At 34.8% G+C, this 18,884-nt stretch overlaps 1 protein-coding gene across 1 annotated transcript in view; it reads right to left on the minus strand.

The window, feature by feature from the left end:
• Positions 1-18,884, minus strand: part of LOC107706753 (calcium/calmodulin-dependent protein kinase type II subunit beta) — a 68,534-nt gene that overhangs the window by 45,087 nt on the left and 4,563 nt on the right. Inside the window, exons 2-5 of the mRNA XM_016510555.1 lie at positions 16,551-16,645; positions 8,717-8,776; positions 8,413-8,467; positions 6,821-6,886 (exon numbers count right to left, since the gene is read on the minus strand). Coding sequence (XP_016366041.1) covers positions 6,821-6,886; positions 8,413-8,467; positions 8,717-8,776; positions 16,551-16,645 — 276 coding nt within the window. The remainder of the gene's footprint in view (positions 1-6,820; positions 6,887-8,412; positions 8,468-8,716; positions 8,777-16,550; positions 16,646-18,884) is intronic.

Below are 18,884 nucleotides of genomic sequence, written 5' to 3' on the forward strand. Positions count from 1 at the left end.
ATTATGGTAAGGGGGGTTTCATTTTTGACGCGTGGTTGTGGTGTTCGGCCAATCACAATGCACTGGGTCAGTTGGCCAATCAGAGCAGACTGCGCTTGTCAAAGGAGGGGGCTTTGTTGAAAACTACATGTTTGAAAGAGGCGGGGCATAGAGGACCTACAATAATGTACAGTATTTGGAAAATAATGTGTTTTTTGAACATTAAAGCATGTCAACATATTCTGTTACACCAAATACACAAAATAATGATCTTTAAAATAGCATCATATGACCCCTTTAACATATGATCACCAATTTTACACACCAAACAACTCAATCTAAAACATACAATATTACAATAATTGAGATTTTGATTCTCGATATGAACTCAAATATCAAATGATCTGAGCTAAGCTATCCATATTAATTTTATAGCTCTATATTCTTACTGGAATTTTAGGATTACAACCTGAGACAAATTTGGTTAAATGAAATCAATGAAAACTCAATTAAGCCTCCTAAACAATGGCCACGTACACACTGCAGCTAAATTCGGTTCACCTTTTAGTGCTTAATCCTGTTCAGTAATTTACAGAAGTGACAACCGCATTCAACAACCGAATTGACTCCCGCAAAATTCAGGTAGTAACAACCGCATTTGCAGAAATTCTATGCAGTGTCAACGAAACCCTGTTAAATGAACACCTGTTTTTAATAGCATATTTGACATACGTGTGTTAGAGTTGCAGTGCAAGAAATCACAGGGAACGAGGTACATCTTGACTCAGTGTTGCCATATCATGCTATAAAATACAGCAAATAAGAAAAAGCCCATAATCAACTTAAATCAAACCATGTAATGTTGGAAATAAGCCACATACCAAAATATCATGACCTGCACCTGCCTACTTTATTATCTCCATAAAATGGTTCACTTTATGAGCCGAGCCCAAAACACAAGCCCAAAGATGCTTAATAACAAGTCACTTATAATAAGTGGACATGGCAACCCTTCAAGAGCGTGCTCTGCAAAGCAAACTTTCCATACATACACAAAACACGACGGCTCTGTCGACGGTGGTTTAGTTAAAATCGCCCAACATAACGAGTCTTTGGTTGCTGTAATATCTTACTTGGTCAAAAATAGCAAATATCAATCGCGCAGGATGGCAAAACGGTGCTATGGTTACAACTGTGTCAGCCATCACAATTTCAAGAACGAGTTTTGTTCTGTACACAAACAAAACTATAATTCAGGGGATTCACTCCTGTATTTAAATGCAGTGTCACTCCTCAAAATTGAGTGTGTATGTGACTAAATAAAAGAGCAAATTCTGACTATTTTTTCCCCATCAGCAAGTCAAGAGGCAATATGAAATGCATCAACAGTAACCTCACGTTTTACCATGATTCCCCATTTAAAATGAGTGGAGGTTTGTCTATCGTGTGGCCGAACAGAGCAGATACAGTCAGCAGCTTTATTTGAGCCTCTGAATCAAGACCGCAACAAGCTGCGAGACTCTGAAAGAGCCCTTCACTCAAGTGACTAATAAACAAAACAGCGGCACTCTGTCATCCTCAATGCGACGCTTGACTGAAACAATGCATTACACGCACCCGAGAATTACCCAATTGCAAAGATAAATGACACTGTTTTGAAACAACAGAGAGGAAGAAAGACAGTGAGACAAGAAACAAAGAGAGAGCAGAAGACAGAGAGGGTGAGGAGACACTCTCAGTGCATCAAGAGCAGTTCGGCTGTTTTCACAATAGAGCGTCTGGTGCTGACCCGAGTTCATATGACGGCATAATTCGGCTGGTTTGGTCAATGGGGCAGAACCGTTAAATATACCTTATCTACCCCTAAAGGGTGTATATTAGTACCTTTAAAGGGATAGTTCACCCAAAAATTTACTCAACGCCATGTCATTCCAAACCCGACTTTCTTTCATCTGTGGAAAGTAAATGAAGATAATTTGAAGAATGTTTGGGTCAGTGGGTTGGTATAACTAAAATATAAAAATTTTCTGTAATTGAAAGAAAGCTGAAATAAAATATAAATAAATTGAGAGCAAACAGATTTTAAGTATGCAAGTCTCAATATGAACTCAAACACCAAATTCTCGCATGACCACATGATCTGATTTATGCTATTCATTAGGCTTGCCGCGATAGATGGTGTTGACAGTGATACCGGTGTTAAGCTGCAACACCGGTTACGTCACTTGCCCACCGCGGCACCGACCCCCACCGTCGTTTTGATTTTTTATAGAAATAAAAATCATTTAGTTCAGTAAAAGAGGAAAAGAGGGAACGCCCCGCCCCCACGGTGATACCGGTATTACCGGTGTTGTCACACGTCGATTAACCGGTGGGAAAATTTCCTCACCGTCACAACCCTACTATTCATATTAATTTTATAACTTTATACTCTTACTGGAATTTTAAGAGAACAACCTGAGACAATGTTGATGGTTAAATGAAATAAATGAGAACTCAATTAAGTCTCCTGTGCAAAAACAGAGCAACCCCTGACCATTTTTCCTCTGTCAGCAAGTCCAAAGCTAAAATAAAATAAAATAATATATTCAGCAGGCTGAAATGAAATATAAATATTAGATGAAACTTATCAATGAAAATGAGAAATGTTGCCTTGGCAATTAACAGAAATAAATAAGTTGAAGCAAAATTACAAAAACTAAAACTGAAATAAAAGTTAATTAAGCTATATTAAAATAATTCTAATAAAATAAATATAATTAAATACAATAAATATAATTTAAAAATAATAATAATAACAGTGACAAAAGCACAGAAATAACTTAAAATGAAAAATATTATAATAAAATAATAAAAATATAAATTTAAAATGAAAATGAAAACTGAACCAATAAAAATAAAAGCTAATTCAAAATATTATAAATATAATATAACTGTAAATAAGTATAAATACTAAAATAAAACTGGTTAGGGTCAAAACGACAATAGATCCCACTTACTTTCACTATATGAACAATAAATAACAATAAATAATACATTTTCAGAAAGTCATTCATGCAGGTTTGGAAACCCAAAGAAGTGAGTAAATAAAGACAGACACCATTATTTTTGGTTGAACAATTTGGTTGCAAATTACTACTTTAAGGTGAAAGCAATAAAGCCTAATTTCTTTCTTTTCTGTCTTTCTCTTTGCTGCTAATTCGAAATTGGCTTCACAGATGCTTTTCTGTACACATCTCTTGGCTCCATGAATCAGAGCCAAATAACACAACATGAAAACTGATCTGTGGAGGAATTCAGACCAAACTACGCACATGCTTCTCATCTCTCGCAATTCATCCACAATGCCCTGTGCATAAGCTTTGATAGTAAAACTAAACCAAAAAAAAAAAAACATGTTTTCAATTTTAGGCCATCTCCTACACTGTTTTCTTGCTATAATGGTAAAAAAAAAGCTGCTAGTGCTTGCAATAGAACTCAAATTAACCCTGTAAATCCTGACATATGTAATAATAATCAGAAAAAAGTATATATATTTTTTAAACGGTTAAAGAGTATATTAAAACTTTAGACAAAATCTTTAAAAAAAAATCTAAAAAGTAAAAAATTCTAAAAGTTTGTATTTTTTGTTGAGTACCGTATTTGATACATCAGGTTTTTATGGCTCATGTAGTATATTATAGTGAGAATATGGAGATCATACTTGAGGAAAAAAACACCTAAATTTTATTCAAAGGCCCAAAATGAGCAAAAATATGAAATTCGGTACAGTTGCTGATATTCAAGTAGCCAAAAAAAAAGATGAAATTCTGATAGCTTGCAACAGTATAGCAGATACTTACATAAAATGCATATAAATATCAGTTGCCACTCTATATCTCCCAATAATATCTCTTAGTAAGATGATATTTAAATACTTAGTTTAGATACTGTTCATAATTTGAAGGCCTTAGAAATTTGTGTATCAAATATGATACAGTAGGCATTATAGAGTTAAGTATGGAATCCACTGCAAATTGTAGCCAAATAACACAATGTAAAAAGAGACCTGCAGGGTCAACATGAAGGGAATCGAACTCGGGTTCAAACCAAACAATCAAACCGAGAGTGAAAACAGCCAGCGAATGCAGAAACACACCAAAATTCCCAGAAGTACAATTCAAGACAGACACATGAGCGGCTCGAAACAGGTAAGAGTCACATGACACATGCAGTGGGCCAGTGCACTTCCCATACTGACCTTCAGGTCCCTGTGCACTATGTCATGATGGTGAATGTGATTGACACTCTCTAGAATCTGATGGATACAATGACTGTAAGAGAGGAGAGGACAGAAGGGAAAGAAAAAGAAAAAGAAAGGATAAGGGGCGAGAGCCGTGACGGAGGTGGTGAGTTAGTCACGGGGAGACGAGCGCGGGAAAGGAACAACGTAGATTAGAGAGACTGTTTGATAAGAGTGATGAAATGAGACGAGTGATAACGGTGAAAGCCCTGATGTTACACAACGCAGAACAATAGCAGCGCAGCCGGACGCATCATTTCCTGTGAAGCTGCCGATCACATGTGGGATGGAGAAATGGAGGGAAGGGTGGATGAATCAAACAGAGTAGAGCTGAAGATCTGGAAATGATCCGTGTTTGTGTGTGTCTGGGTGTTTGAGAGAGAGCACGGCTGGTTTCTGAGATGCTGACGGTATTTTTAAAGGAACACTCCACTATTTTTGAAAATAGGCTCATTTTCCAACTCCCCTAGAGTTAAACATAGCCTATTTTCAAAAACAGTGGCGTGTTCCTTTAACACACATATCTAATACAGGCTCAACAGTAAAGATGGCCTGCTGACCCGGGAACAGTGTGACAGCGTTTTGGGCCAGTTGGGAGAAAAGTCACTTTACATTAAGTTCGGTGCTACACTGCCACTGAAAAACATTTGTTGATTTTGTATTAAATTTTATTTAAGCTGAAACATTTGGTTTCCTCTCATGTTTTCTACATTTCTGTTGCTTTGTCACTAAAATATGTAGCTACTTAACTTAAATTATTGAGGTTTTATAGAGGTTTCAAAACTGGAAAAAAGACTAAAAAAAGTCTCGGGAAGAATTATTAAGAAGGTATTAAAAATTACAAACCTATCAGTAATGTGCTTATGAATTTATGAGTTACATTACAGGTGAACATTTCCAGCTTCTAGCGAATTTTCTTTTTGCAAAAAAAAAGAAGAAGAAGAAAACGAAATTGTAAAAGACCGTCATGGAAAAAAAAATTAAATACATATTCAAATAATAATTCTTAAATATAATTAAATGTATTCATTATTTTATAGGTATATTCATTTTACATTTAATATTAAAAAATAAAATACAAGTTTGGGGTCAGTAAGTTTTTTTTTTTTTTTAAAGAAATTATTACTTTAATGCATCTGCAAGAATGCATTAAATTGATCAAAAGTGACAGTAAAGATATTTATAATAAAGACATTATAATGTTACAAAAGATTTATATTTTAAATAAACACTGTTGTTTTGAACTTTCTATTCATCAAAGAATCCTGAATAAAATATATCACGGTTTCCACAAAAATATGAAGCAGCAACTTTTTTCAACATTGATAATAATCAGAAATGTTTCTTGAGCAGCAAATCAGCATTAGAATGATTTCTGAAGGATCATGTGACACTGAAGACTGGAGTAAATGATCACAGGATTAAAATACATTTTACAATATATTCAAATAGAAAACAGCTCTTTTAAATTGTAAAAACATTTCACAATTTTTCTATTTTTACTGCATTTTTAATCAAATAAATGCAGCCTTGGTGAGCATTAGAGACTTTAATCAATCTTACTCACTCCAAACTTTTTAACAGTAGTGTATGTATTTAAAATTATTTAAATAAATATAGCTATAAATAAACATTGATAAAAAATGTATTGATGTGTCCTTAAAGCGATCGATCAGACTTGTAAACAATTAAACGGCAGAGACTTTTTACTTAGACAATCACCTAGCAACCACCCTAGCAACAGCATAGTAATGTGAAGAAAACCGTAATTTTCTTCAGAAAGTGTGAACATCCAGTTTCTGTCAGGGATTTCTAGTGCTATGGAAACAGATCAAACTCAAATAAAGCGAGTGTGCAGGTTTGCAGCACGTGCGGCGCTGAATATGAGCTGACACCGTAATTATGTGTGTTAATTAGAGGCCTACTTTCAGCAATTGCTCAAGTGGAGGCAGGTGGAGGGGCTACGGCCCTCGGGGACGGATACATTTCACCGTCCTGACGGCATCGTGACACCCACGAATATGGCTGATGAGCTCATGGATTCCAGTAGTTTCACCGCTCGCCAGCTCTTGTGTTTCCTCCCTCGGTAAGTATCTCTCGTTCTGTTTCTCGCCGTATATCTCACTCCCACATGCATACCCACACAGTCAAATTGATTAAAGCTTTTCTCCTGAGGGCGACTGCAGTGTGTGTGTGTGTGTGTGTGTCTGTGAGAAGATCTGATGCAGAGAGGAAAACAGGAATAGATGGAATGGAAAAAAAGAAGCCGATGGGAAAACCGGAGGAAAGGGACCTGCAGAAGTAGACGCACAGAGAGAGCTGCCGCCCACGCTTGCCGCCGCAGCGAGACACTGCCTCAAACATTTAACAAGCCTCTGAAACAAAACTCATCACTGTTACTCACATTTTATGCTAGAATATGTGCAAAACACACGTTTATCTGGTTAAAATGCATGTAAAAGAGAAGAACAAAGAAGTGTGGATGGGGAGGATGGAGAGGAAAAGGCCGTGGTGAGGGTCTGGACAGGACAACAGGAGGAAATGGAGATGCTGTTTTACCTGGCGTCAGCTTCACTGTAATATTCTCTGGCTACGATGTCTTCAAACAGCTCTCCACCCGTCACACTACAGGACAGAGAGAGAAGATATCGGTACCACGGTCACCATATTCACATTTATTCTGTGGTTTTTCAACTTCAGTTTGGTGTGCTTTACACCGGCAGAGCAAAATCTGTGTATTCATATTAAAAAAAGCATTCGCAGCATGGCTGGGTACAATGGGTACAATGAAATGGAGCAAATTAAAGAAAAGTAAAAGTCAAATAAAAGATAAAATAAGAATGCAAACAAAATGAAGCAAAACTCTAAAAAATAAATAAATACATTTAAAATAATGAATTGAAAATAATTTAAAATTAAATTAAATATTAATATAATAAAATGTAAAAATTGTATTTAGTTTTAAAAATTGTACAAATGTAAAAACAAAATTTAAAAAAATAATTTACAAATGTACTACTAATAAAATTAATAAAATAAACGAATACTACATAAATACATTAATTAATTAATTCAAAATAATTAATTAATATATGTTAATATTTTTAAATTAAATATTTTTGGATGCAATAAACATATTATAAAATAAAATAATAATATTAATAAAATAATAAATTAAATATTTTAAATTAAATAAACTGGTAATAAAAAGAATAAAACTAACAATAAACAGCTAATAAATAAATGGTAATAAATATATTAAACTTGTAATATAAATTCAAATATTATATATAAAAATAAATCGTTATTAAATAAAAATAATAATAAATGTAAAACATAACTACTAATAAAACTAATATAATAATAAAAAATAAATGATAATAATTAAATTAATAATCAAATCTTATTTTAAATTAAATATTTTTGGTTATATAAACAAATATTAATAAAATAAAATAAAATAAAATAAGAATCAAGGAAGTAGCAATTTAACCAAAAAGAATAAATTAAATAAATTTGTGTTATTCAGTACCTTTTTTTTTTTTTTTTTTACAATTACTAGCATAAGAAAAATACTTTGTCCTATGCTAGGTTGGGTCTCGTTCGGTTGATTCATGAGAACAGACTGGCTCAACCAATGGCACAGTATTTAGTATTTAGAGATCGCATACTTCAATTTGCAAGTAAACTAAAGTGCAAATTTTTGTATCAAAAGTAGCAAATAATGTATCAAGAATGTATAAATAAATAAAGCAGCATTTATTAAACAAGTACAGTTAAGGAAGATAAACTAAAGATAGCAGTATTGATCTAGTGTGGTTGTGCATGACAAGAAAATTAAGCGAGCGAGAGAGAGAGAGAGAGAGAGAGAGAGAGCAGTATGGATGGGGGAATCCTCTAGAAGAGAGAACACTGGGGCTTCGGGGGGGGGGAAACTCCTGCTGCAGGATTTCTCTTTGGCTGGGCAGCCCAGCTCTGTTGCTATGGAAACTGGCTCTCAAGCGAGTGGGGGAGAGAGAGAGAGAGAGAGCGAGAGATAAAGAGAGATGCGAGGGGAAGGTAGAGTGGGTGGGCGTCTGTTGAAGCGCACTGAGCAAAAACAAAGCAGAGAGAGAGGGATATAATGCGCCATATTATATGGAAGCACTTACAGGTCAAATAAGAGGTAATGGAAGCCTTCCTCTGATATACTGTCATGGAGCCGCACTGCATTAAAGAGAAAGAGAGTCATAATTTCATGACATACTTTCATTTGCCATTCACTCAAACTCAAACAGCACAATTCGAAGAGCAGTTTCATGGGCTGAAAACATATGCTTTCTATATTAATGCCCCTCTTAGCTAATTCAAACCAGACCGTGTGGCACCTGCATCCTTAAAGAGGGATTTCACATTGATTACGTCATGAATGGAGAAGTTTGGGTATATTTGTGAAGCTGACTTTAATGGACTCACCGATATTGGGATGTTTAAGCAGACGGCAGATACGGGCTTCCCGTTCCAGCTTCTGGTGATCTGGGAAAAGAATTGGGTCCGTGTTAAGCCTCATGTAATGGAGAAACTGCAGATGGAGCAATTAAATGTTAAAAAAGCCTTTTTAACCAATTAACAGTTTGCAGAAATCTTTTGTGGAATTTCATGAACTTTGAGGAAGTTTAGCTACTAGAAAACCATGTTAGCCCTTTCACTTTCACATGAATTTTAGTGAACCGCACGCAAGTTAACTAACCAACATATGCCAGATTACCAAGTATTACAGCAAATCAGGGTTATTATCGTTAACTAAAACCATAAAAAAATCTAAAAATTAACTGAAATCAAATTAAATATAAAAAACTATTTCAGCTATTTGCAAAGGCAACATTTCTAATTTTCGTTTAGTTTAACTCAAAGTACTAAAATAACCCAAACTAAATACTATAACTAAAACTAATAAAAATTATACAGACCATTAAAAAAGACTTTAAAAAAAGGAGAAAAACACACAACAAAATTACTAAAACTAAAATCATTCAGAAAATATAAAAATACAATCTAATCTGATTAGTGCTGTCAAACGATTAATCGCGATTAATCGCATCCAAAATAGAAGTTTTTGTTTGCATAATATATGTGTGTGTACTGTGTATATTTATTATGTATATATAAATACACACACATGCATGTATATATTTTAAAAATATTTACATGTATATATACTATATATTTATATTTCATTTATATTTAAATATAAATATTTTATATTTATAAACAAAACATATTTTTCTTAAATATATACATGCATGTGTGTGTATTTATATGAATATGTGGAATTTTGAAGTGTTCCTTATTTATTCCTATATAGTATTCTTGATTTTCTTGTAAAACATATCCCACTGATATATTGCCAAAAACTACAACAGTATACCAATAACACTAAAATAACACCACTGCAGTAGATTCAGACTGTTAGAAAATCACGCTGATGCAAATACACTACACTGAAATGTCATGAAATAGTAAGTTGGCACTATTTAATCCACAGGGGTTTGGTTCGATCGTGACAATTGATTATCATCATTATTTTTCCCCACCCACACATCCTTCTTCCATCAGCAGAAAAGTCATTTCAGAGGTGGAGAAAGCCATTGCATTATGAAGAAAGATTATGAAAACCAATGAACCATGCACAATAAGACCATGAATATTTATATAATAATTTATATATAATTCTGAAGGATTGTGATATTTGTTTTTCTCTCCAGTCAAACAGTTCCTGCTCAATTCACACTGATCTCAGATCAGATCTTGTTAAAGCGGTCTGCACATCACTTCAAACAAGGCAGCAAAGGTCAGACTCAGCATCACGCAGACCACAGGGTCTACTGTAAACCACGCGGCCAACCGGCGGCTGGAGATCGCGCAACCTCTACTAGTTTGAGTGTGGAGCACACGCTCGACTCAAACGAATCTGCGTGATATGGAGAGACAGATGAGCGCAGCCGAGAGGCCTGGACCGCTCCGGCACACCCCACGGAGGAAGCCTGCTGTCTGCCATGCATGAGTCATACGGGAAAGAGGCCGCAGATCGTCTACAGCGCTTCACGATTCAGAGTCCTGATAAAAACACACACGGCTGGCTGTCCATCATCCCAGCATCATTGAGAGTTCCCAAATGGACTAATATGGATCGCAGCTATCATTAAAAGTCTGACTGGTGATGTTTAACATGAGAAATCAAATTTTCTTTCTGATGTACTATAAAAACATAAATTTCTTCTGAGCTGCAAATAGAACATGTATCAAAACCCAATTGTATGATAGAGGGTGTAAAATGGTCATAAAAAAAAAAAAAGGAGTATTTTGGTACAAAAACACCACTCAAAAGTTTGAGGTTGGGAAGATTTTTTAATTATTTTTTTTAATGATTTTTTAACCGAAGCTGCATTTAATCACAAATACAGTAAAAATACTAATATTGTACATGGTTATTATCATTACCTAAAATTTACCTAAAAAAAACATTTAAAGGGGTCATATGATGCTTTTTTAAAGATCATTATTTGGTGTATTTGGTGTAACAGAATATGTTGACATGCTTTAATGTTCAAAAAACACATTATTTTTCAAATACTGTACATACTGTACGGTCCTCTATGCCCCGCCTCTCTCAAACGCTTCGTTTTCTACAAAGCCCCCTCCTTTTGACTTGACTAATAACAAAACAGTAGCTGATTCAGAAGCGCTAGATTGTCATAGCAAAGTCAGAATTACCTCCTCTCCTAGGTTCACGAAACGGTCGTCCATAAAATGCATTGCTGTTCTGTTGCAAGTTGCTGAAACCACACCTTCTTTCTTTGCGTGCACATTTGGGCGGCATTATGCAAATATTTCCACATAGTGAGGTAGATATGTGGGGGCGTGTTAGAACGAGCCGTTTTAGGGGGGCGTGGCAGAGTCTTAACTTTGATAAAGAATATCTCTTTGGTTTTGAGACTTTAGTCTTTGCAACTTCAGGGATCTTATCTATGCACAATCAGCTTGTAACACTCCAAAGAGAAAGGAAAACTTGAAATCGCATCATATGACCCCTTTAAGAAAAAAAAAAATTTTTTTTTAAACATTAAGTAACCTTTAACTGAACTGAACCTTTAACTTTAACTAGGCATGGGACGATAACCGGTTTCATGGTATACCGCGGTTTGGAAAAGTCACGGTTACAAAACCACTAAAATTTTCCGTTATACCATTCCTGCGGTATGCACAGTTTTTTTACATGTCATCAAAGACGGAAAGTGCAGGACTCCCTCAGTTGTCTGCAGCGAAGAGCGTAACAAGTCACACGACCCCTCCCCGTCCGGTTGGTGCGAGCGGTCAGTGAGAGTCACCTGTGTGTAGGATTGCCGAAGGAGGTGAATCCCTGGAACTTTTTCCCCCGTTATTAAAAAATGTATGATATCACTCATATAAACTGCTACTGAAGCTATAGTCAGTTTACAGAACATTACTGTGGCCTCATTGCAACCCTCCCAAACACACTCACACACACACACACACACACACACAACAGCTCGTGAAGTTGTCACATCAAGCAGTGCGACTGGTGTGAAGCTGTGAGAATGCTGACACCCAAACACCACAAAACGCCTCTGCAGCAAAGAGCATCAGACCCTGCCGAGACGAGAGAGAAAGACTCATCCGATCCCATCTCATCACCAGACTACAGTAATGAAGCACACCTGTGTACATCACTCACATTACAGTCACATTCTGCAATTATCAAGCATTTTAATTATATCTCTGAAGTTCACTTACAGTCAAAAACACTCACAAATGTCTAACATTTCAAATTAAATGAATGTCACTGCACCTCTAAGACATTTGTAAACTACCTCCTGAATCCCATCAATATGTAAATTACCTCATGAAATGGCATTCCCAACCCATTTACGTAATGCGACATATTTCATAAGGGTGGCACAATTTGGGGAAAAAACTCATTGTGTTTTTTGTTTTTTTTTAACTGCAATTGCAATTTTAAAATGGCAATTAAATTTGTTAAAAAAACATTTCCAGATTTTACTGAAAAACTTAAACGTCATTATTATTATTATAATTATTAAAATATTAAACTAAATTCCTATTAAATATTACTACTGTAATATTTTACTGTAAAATAAAAAAATAGAAAGAATAATTTATTTGACAATAAAACGGTACAATTACAGTACTGTTCAATAGTGATCTTAATTTTCAAACATTAAACTATCAAGCTTTTATTTTGTCAGAAAAATAAGAAATATTACTTTTGTAATATTCTACTGTAAAATAAACATGTTTTATGAAAAAACAATTGTATTTTATAGCAAAACTATAAAATTATAATACTTACATTTATTGTTGTCTTAATTTCTTCATTTTCGAATGTCAAACTATCAAGCTTTATTTTGGCAGAAAAAATAAAGATTACTTCTGTAATTATCGTTTTATGAAAAATAATCGACAGTAAAACTGTAAAATTACAATACTAACATTTATTGCTCTCAAGACAACTTTTATGGTTGTCTTAATTTCAAACATTACACTATCAAGCTTTCATTTCGTCAGAAAACAAATACTTCAGCAAGCTGCAAAAATAACTCGTATCAAAACCCCAATCAACTTCTAAAACTCAGAGTGTGTAAAATGGCAATTAAAAGCTAACTTATGACTGTTTATTATTATTATTATTAAAATAATTTGATAGTTATTGACATTTAATCTCAAAAAATTTTGCCCAAATTATGCAGCCAAATTTACTTTGATTAATAGTGCTGTCCTAAAACGGGATATTCAACCATAAAAAACATAGGCCAGGACTTTAGTTTTTCTATTGGGAATTGATTAATTGCACATTTAGCAGATGCTGTTATCCAAAGCGACAATCAGTTCATCATAGGCAAAGAACATATTCCAACAAAATGCCCAAGACAAATAAATACAGGCAATTTTGATGCAAACAAATCTGCCAGGAGGCAAACTAAAGATAATCAGTGTTTCACACAGAGGACGCCGCTTATTTGAGACCAACTGTATGCAATCAAATGCAACTGTGCTCATGTTTGCATGGCAGGATAATAGGACTGCAAGGAACAATTCCAGCTCAAACAATCGATTTTATTGCTATTTATCCCAGCAGTAAGCCGTTATAATTGGAGTCGTTTGCCCCGATCAATCTAGTGGTTTTACTCCTGTGTTGCATGTATGTGTGTGACACTTTGGGTAAATCCAGGTCAACTCCATACTGCATTGCAGGTGCTGCGATTATGCATATAAAGTATTCACAGCAAATCACAACTTCCCCAAAGCAGCTCTTGTTGTATAATAAGAGAGTCCTTGCTGAGGAAGGGGCTGTGTCGTCATTGGCTACGCTCGGTGTCAATCACTCCACCCAGGCCCCGCCCTCTCACATTTGTTCCAGTTTCCACTTGCCACATTAACTCTTTCAGCGCTGGCACTGCCTTCACATGACATCGAAACCCTGCTTCCGGAGCAAAACCGCAATAATATGAATGTACCCTGATGTCTGAGTGAAAGCGAATCTTCGCATGGGTGTCAGGGGACAGTGAGGTGTCAGATGTGGTCACAAGCTGAGTCAAAACAACAGCAGCGATGACGAAGCGTCAATCTGAACTTTTTCCACTTGAAGTGTGGCCTGGCTTTGTTTCAGAAGCGCAGCATCAAACAAAAGCCCTTGTGTTTGAGTACTTGAAGCCGTGGGTGTGTGTTCGAGCGTGTACATGAGTCCCGTGCTCTTGGCATGTTGGCCGTTCTGACATGCTGTCAGCGGTGAGCCAAATGGTCAGGCTACCTGTGATGACCTGCAGACTGTATGATTGGCCCAAGTGCGCCAACACTTCCCAAAACACACACAGACCAGTTCCACCCAAAATATCACAGAGCACCACAACAAACATGTCTATTACAAGCGCTGACATCTTTATATTCCCCTAGTCATTTAAAGTGACCATATTATGCTCATTTATAAGTTCAAAATTTCATTTTTCGGGTCTGCTAGAATTAGCATTAAAGGTATAATTCACAAAAGAAGATATATTGAAGAGTAGCCACTGACTTCCATAGCATATGTACTTTTTTTTTTTTTTTTGTCAGAAACGACGGTAATTTTTCTATTTATACTTTTTTAGAATACACGACCTTTCAAAAGTTTGGGCTCAGTAAGGTTTTTTGTTTTGAAAGAAATGAATACTTTTATTATCCAAATATGCATTAAACTGATCAAAAATTACATCTATATCGTTACAAAAGATTTATATTTCAAATAAATGCCATTCTTTCTATTCACTGAAAAATGTATCATGGATTTCACAAAAATCTAAAGCAGCACAATTGTTTTCAACACTGATAATAATCAGAAATGTTTCTTGAGCAGCAAATCAGCATATTAGAATGATTTCTGAAGGATCATGTGACATTGAAGACTGGAGTAATGATGCTGAAAATTCAGCTTTGATCACAGGAATAAATTACATTTTTAAATATATTAAAATTGAAACCAGTTGTTTTCAACTGCAATAATATTTCACAATATTACTGTTTTTACTGTATTTTTGATAAACTAAATGAAGCCTTGGTGACAAACTTTCAAAAACTTAAAAAATCTTACCATCCCCAAAGTTCTGAATGGTAGCGTACTTTAAATATATATATATATATATATAAAGAATATTAAAAATTGTATTCCAAAAATTATGCCAATTTTTTTTATAAGAAAAGTATGTCATTTAAACAGTGTTAATTTTGACAGCAAATTTTGATTTAGTTTTAGTCATAGCCTTTTGACTAAAATGCCATTTAGTTTTAGTCATATTTTAGTCATCTGAATTGTTTTTAGTTTTTGTCTAGTTTTAGTTGACTAAATATCATAAGATTTTAAGCTGCAATGGATGCAATGTACTGATACAAGTTCTCCCTGCTGTTTACGTTCACTTAAGACGTAATCAACTGTGTTTACGTGAATACTCGTCAAAACGGACAATTCAACATAATTTTGTGTGTAATTCTCCATTCATGCGACGCGAGAGAGTACTCGCGCGCTGTGAGACGCGCTTTCTGTGTGTGTGTGTGTATGCTTCAGTGTCTGCTCTCAAAAAACCGGATCGAATTGAGTTCTCTCTTGCGTCGTCAGATTTATCCATATGTCTGCTCTTCTCATATGACATTTTTGAACGTTTTATGCGACGTGCAGCAAGTGTATTTTATCTTATGTCCCGCCGGTTCATATGTACACTAGGGCTGTGTATCACCAGCAAAGTCACGATACGATACGTATCACGATACAGAGGCCACGATACGATACGTAGCACGATACATGACTGCACTGAATTTCACCTCAGCAGAATTTAGTAAAACAGCTGTTTATTAAACACTGCACACTATAGTGCCATTTCTAACTATTGGCAGAGCAAGCAGTTGACCTCTGCATTATGAAGGGCCTCCAGAACTGTACCACAGTACAATATAGGTAATGGCATATGTTTCATGTTTACATTGTGCACTCCCCACCAGGTACAATATTCTGATTGTTTGCATGATAGACACCGATTTAATGGCTGTGACACACAACATGCCTTTATTGTTAAAATTAATAAAACCACTTCTCATAAAGAACAAGAACATGGTCTTGTTTTTAATGAAATACCAATGGTTATATAGGCTAAGTATGCATTCTTTATAGCAACTTGTTTACCATATTCTTCATTCTTTCAAGCAGACATATTTATTTCTACAAATAAATTTAGACTAATCTTTAGGGCTACTAAAGTTTTTCAGTCAAGAGCAATGCGTGATTTTCTGTCTTTCCTTTGCTGCTTGATTAACATCAATGACTTGGACAATAGCAACTAAATTAGGCAGCTATCCCTTTAAAACCGAATGCACAGCTGCAATGGATGCAATGTACTGATACACCAAAAATGTCAATAGATTTACGTCATAGTTTTTGTCATTCAAAAAGAGTTTTAGTTCGTTATCGTCAGTGAAAAAAATGTTGTTGACGAAAATTATGACGAAAATTATTCGTCAACGAAATTAACACTGCATTTAAATAATAATTCCAATTTGTTTGCTTGAAACAAACCTATTATTTTCAGCAATTTCAGACCACTGTACATAAATACTAAGGTATGTATCAAATATCTGTAAAAGACCCAAAATATCCACAGTTTTTTTTAGCCATATTATCCATCTCAAAGTTCAAACCAACCCTCTTTTCCCAGTCCAAAAACATTTTCAAGCAGTCAAGATTTACCTCTTGCCGAGAGCTTTTTGGTGTTGATGATTTTGGCAGCATACTCTTGGCCCGTGCACAGCTTGACACAACGTCGCACCACTGAGAAGGCCCCCCTGAAGAAACAGACAGAGAAGAAAATACACCATTGAACTTGACGTGGAACCCAAAAAATCAGTTCAAAAATGGCTTAAAAGGGACACTTCTGTTCTCTATTTGTGTTCCATGGAAGCAAATGTTTTATTTTTGGGTGAACTGTTAAGAAGAAGAACAGTTATGCACATCTAGCTCTTTACCAAAAGCATCAACAGAGCCAGATCAGAAATGAAAACAACACGCAGGTGTTTGATGCGCAAATATTCATGATATTCACATGGGAACAAAATGTAGAACACACTCTGTCTTTCAAAAGCCTCCTTGAGTCTATTTTCAGCAAGACCTGCGTTATGAAAATCACTTGAGACAGTCATGATAACGGTCTGATGTCATTCCTTACTGGCTAATTTTAGCACACCTTGTTACAGTTACACAATACACTCGGCATGTCTCAAGCAGCCGCTCCAGACCAGTGACTTCCAGCCTCTCACCGACAGGCTCAGATGCCCTTGGAAACACCCATATGATGATAACGTGATAAAAACAGACCATATGCCCCTCTGTGACCTCAGGCAAATCACCTGCGCACGATATGCTTGGCTAGCGGGCTAGAAGAAACGAAGCCTGGGAGATCATGGGCATCATTAGATACAGATTATTATTCAAAACATCATGCAACATCATGTCAATGTCAATCATGCACTTTCAGTAACTGACTTTTTGGATATGGTAACATGGTAGTACTATGTTAGGTAGTACCATGTAACTTAGTGATGAATACTAAAATTCTAGCGAATGCTAATGCGCATATAATCATTTAATCTTCTGACCAATAACCAGGGTTAATAGAGTTAACTAAAACTGAAATTAAAATTAAAACCATACAAAAATTGTTACTTGAAATACAATTATATATAAAAAACTATTTATTTCAGCTACTTGCCAAGGCAACATTTCTCAATTTTAATTTAGTTGACTTGATGCACTAAAATAACAAACTAAAACTGAAATAAAATTGAATAAAAACTATATAGATATATAGAAAAAAAACTACTAAAAATGATCAAAAGACAACAAAATTACTCAAATTAAAATGAAAACAGAAATAATAAAAATAAAAACTGATTTAAATTCGTAATGAAAAATATAATAATCTGAAGTATAATACTGCCGATAACTGATAAAAAAATGATTATATTAAAATTCCATAATATTTTGTCTAAATAAATGAAAAAATAAAACACTAAACAATAAAATCAATCACTTTAAATGCTACAAGTTAATTTAGGCATCAAAACATTGTAAATTATAGTAGGAAAAATGGATATTCATTTTAATATTTGCTTAACATTTCACAGCTATTGAACTATTAAAGTTTTTAAAGATTAAATATTGGCCTATATATACAATATTATACAAATATATATTGCACTGCACATATATCATTACTGTACCATGGTGCCATTGCAGATAGGTCAGCATATTAACACGTTAACATATATAATGTAGTGGTTTTATGATGGCTGAAATTAAAGGGGTCATATGATGCGATTTCAATTTTTCCTTTCTCTTTAGAGTGTTACAAGCTCTTGGTGCATAAAGAAGATCTGTAAAGTTGCAAACACTAAAGTCTCAAAACCAAAGAGATAATGTTCTTTTTAGCAGCATCATATGACCCCTTTAAGACAATATATATATGATATCACACTATTCAATTTAAAGACAGCACAAACACAAACACAAGCATAACAACTGCTGTGATTAAATTGATTTTGCATAATATTTGCTAAAAATAATCCTTTTGGTATTTACTAAAGTAAAACATCTCAGAGCTGTTAAAATAAAAGTCCCGCTTGTGACTAGTGGTCACAATATTTGGCATTTTTCAAATATCGGCATTGGCCGATAAATTTTTTCTGTTTGGCCGATGTGTTCGCACCGGACTTTTATTTTGACGGCGCCGAGAACGGCAGCGCCTGAGCACACAGTGCTCACATTCTCCCTCGTTCACTGTCGTCGTTCAGTTATGTCTAATATGGATAAGCCTATCTAATAATCAGATAGAACTGTTAAACAAAGGAATTAAAATGTATACAAAAAAGTATTATAACGATTGCTTTAATATTATTAGTAATAGAAAGGCAACATTATAATACTTTCTCGTTTGCCTTCAGCAAATACGCATCTATATCATTTAAACAAATCTTTGAATGACTAATGAACATTTAATTTCACAAACCTTGCAAACTTAGTCGAATC

This window comes from Sinocyclocheilus rhinocerous, unplaced genomic scaffold (genome assembly GCF_001515625.1).
Source record: "Sinocyclocheilus rhinocerous isolate Xijiao unplaced genomic scaffold, SAMN03320098_v1.1 scaffold864, whole genome shotgun sequence".
Taxonomy (NCBI): Eukaryota; Metazoa; Chordata; class Actinopteri; order Cypriniformes; family Cyprinidae; genus Sinocyclocheilus; species Sinocyclocheilus rhinocerous.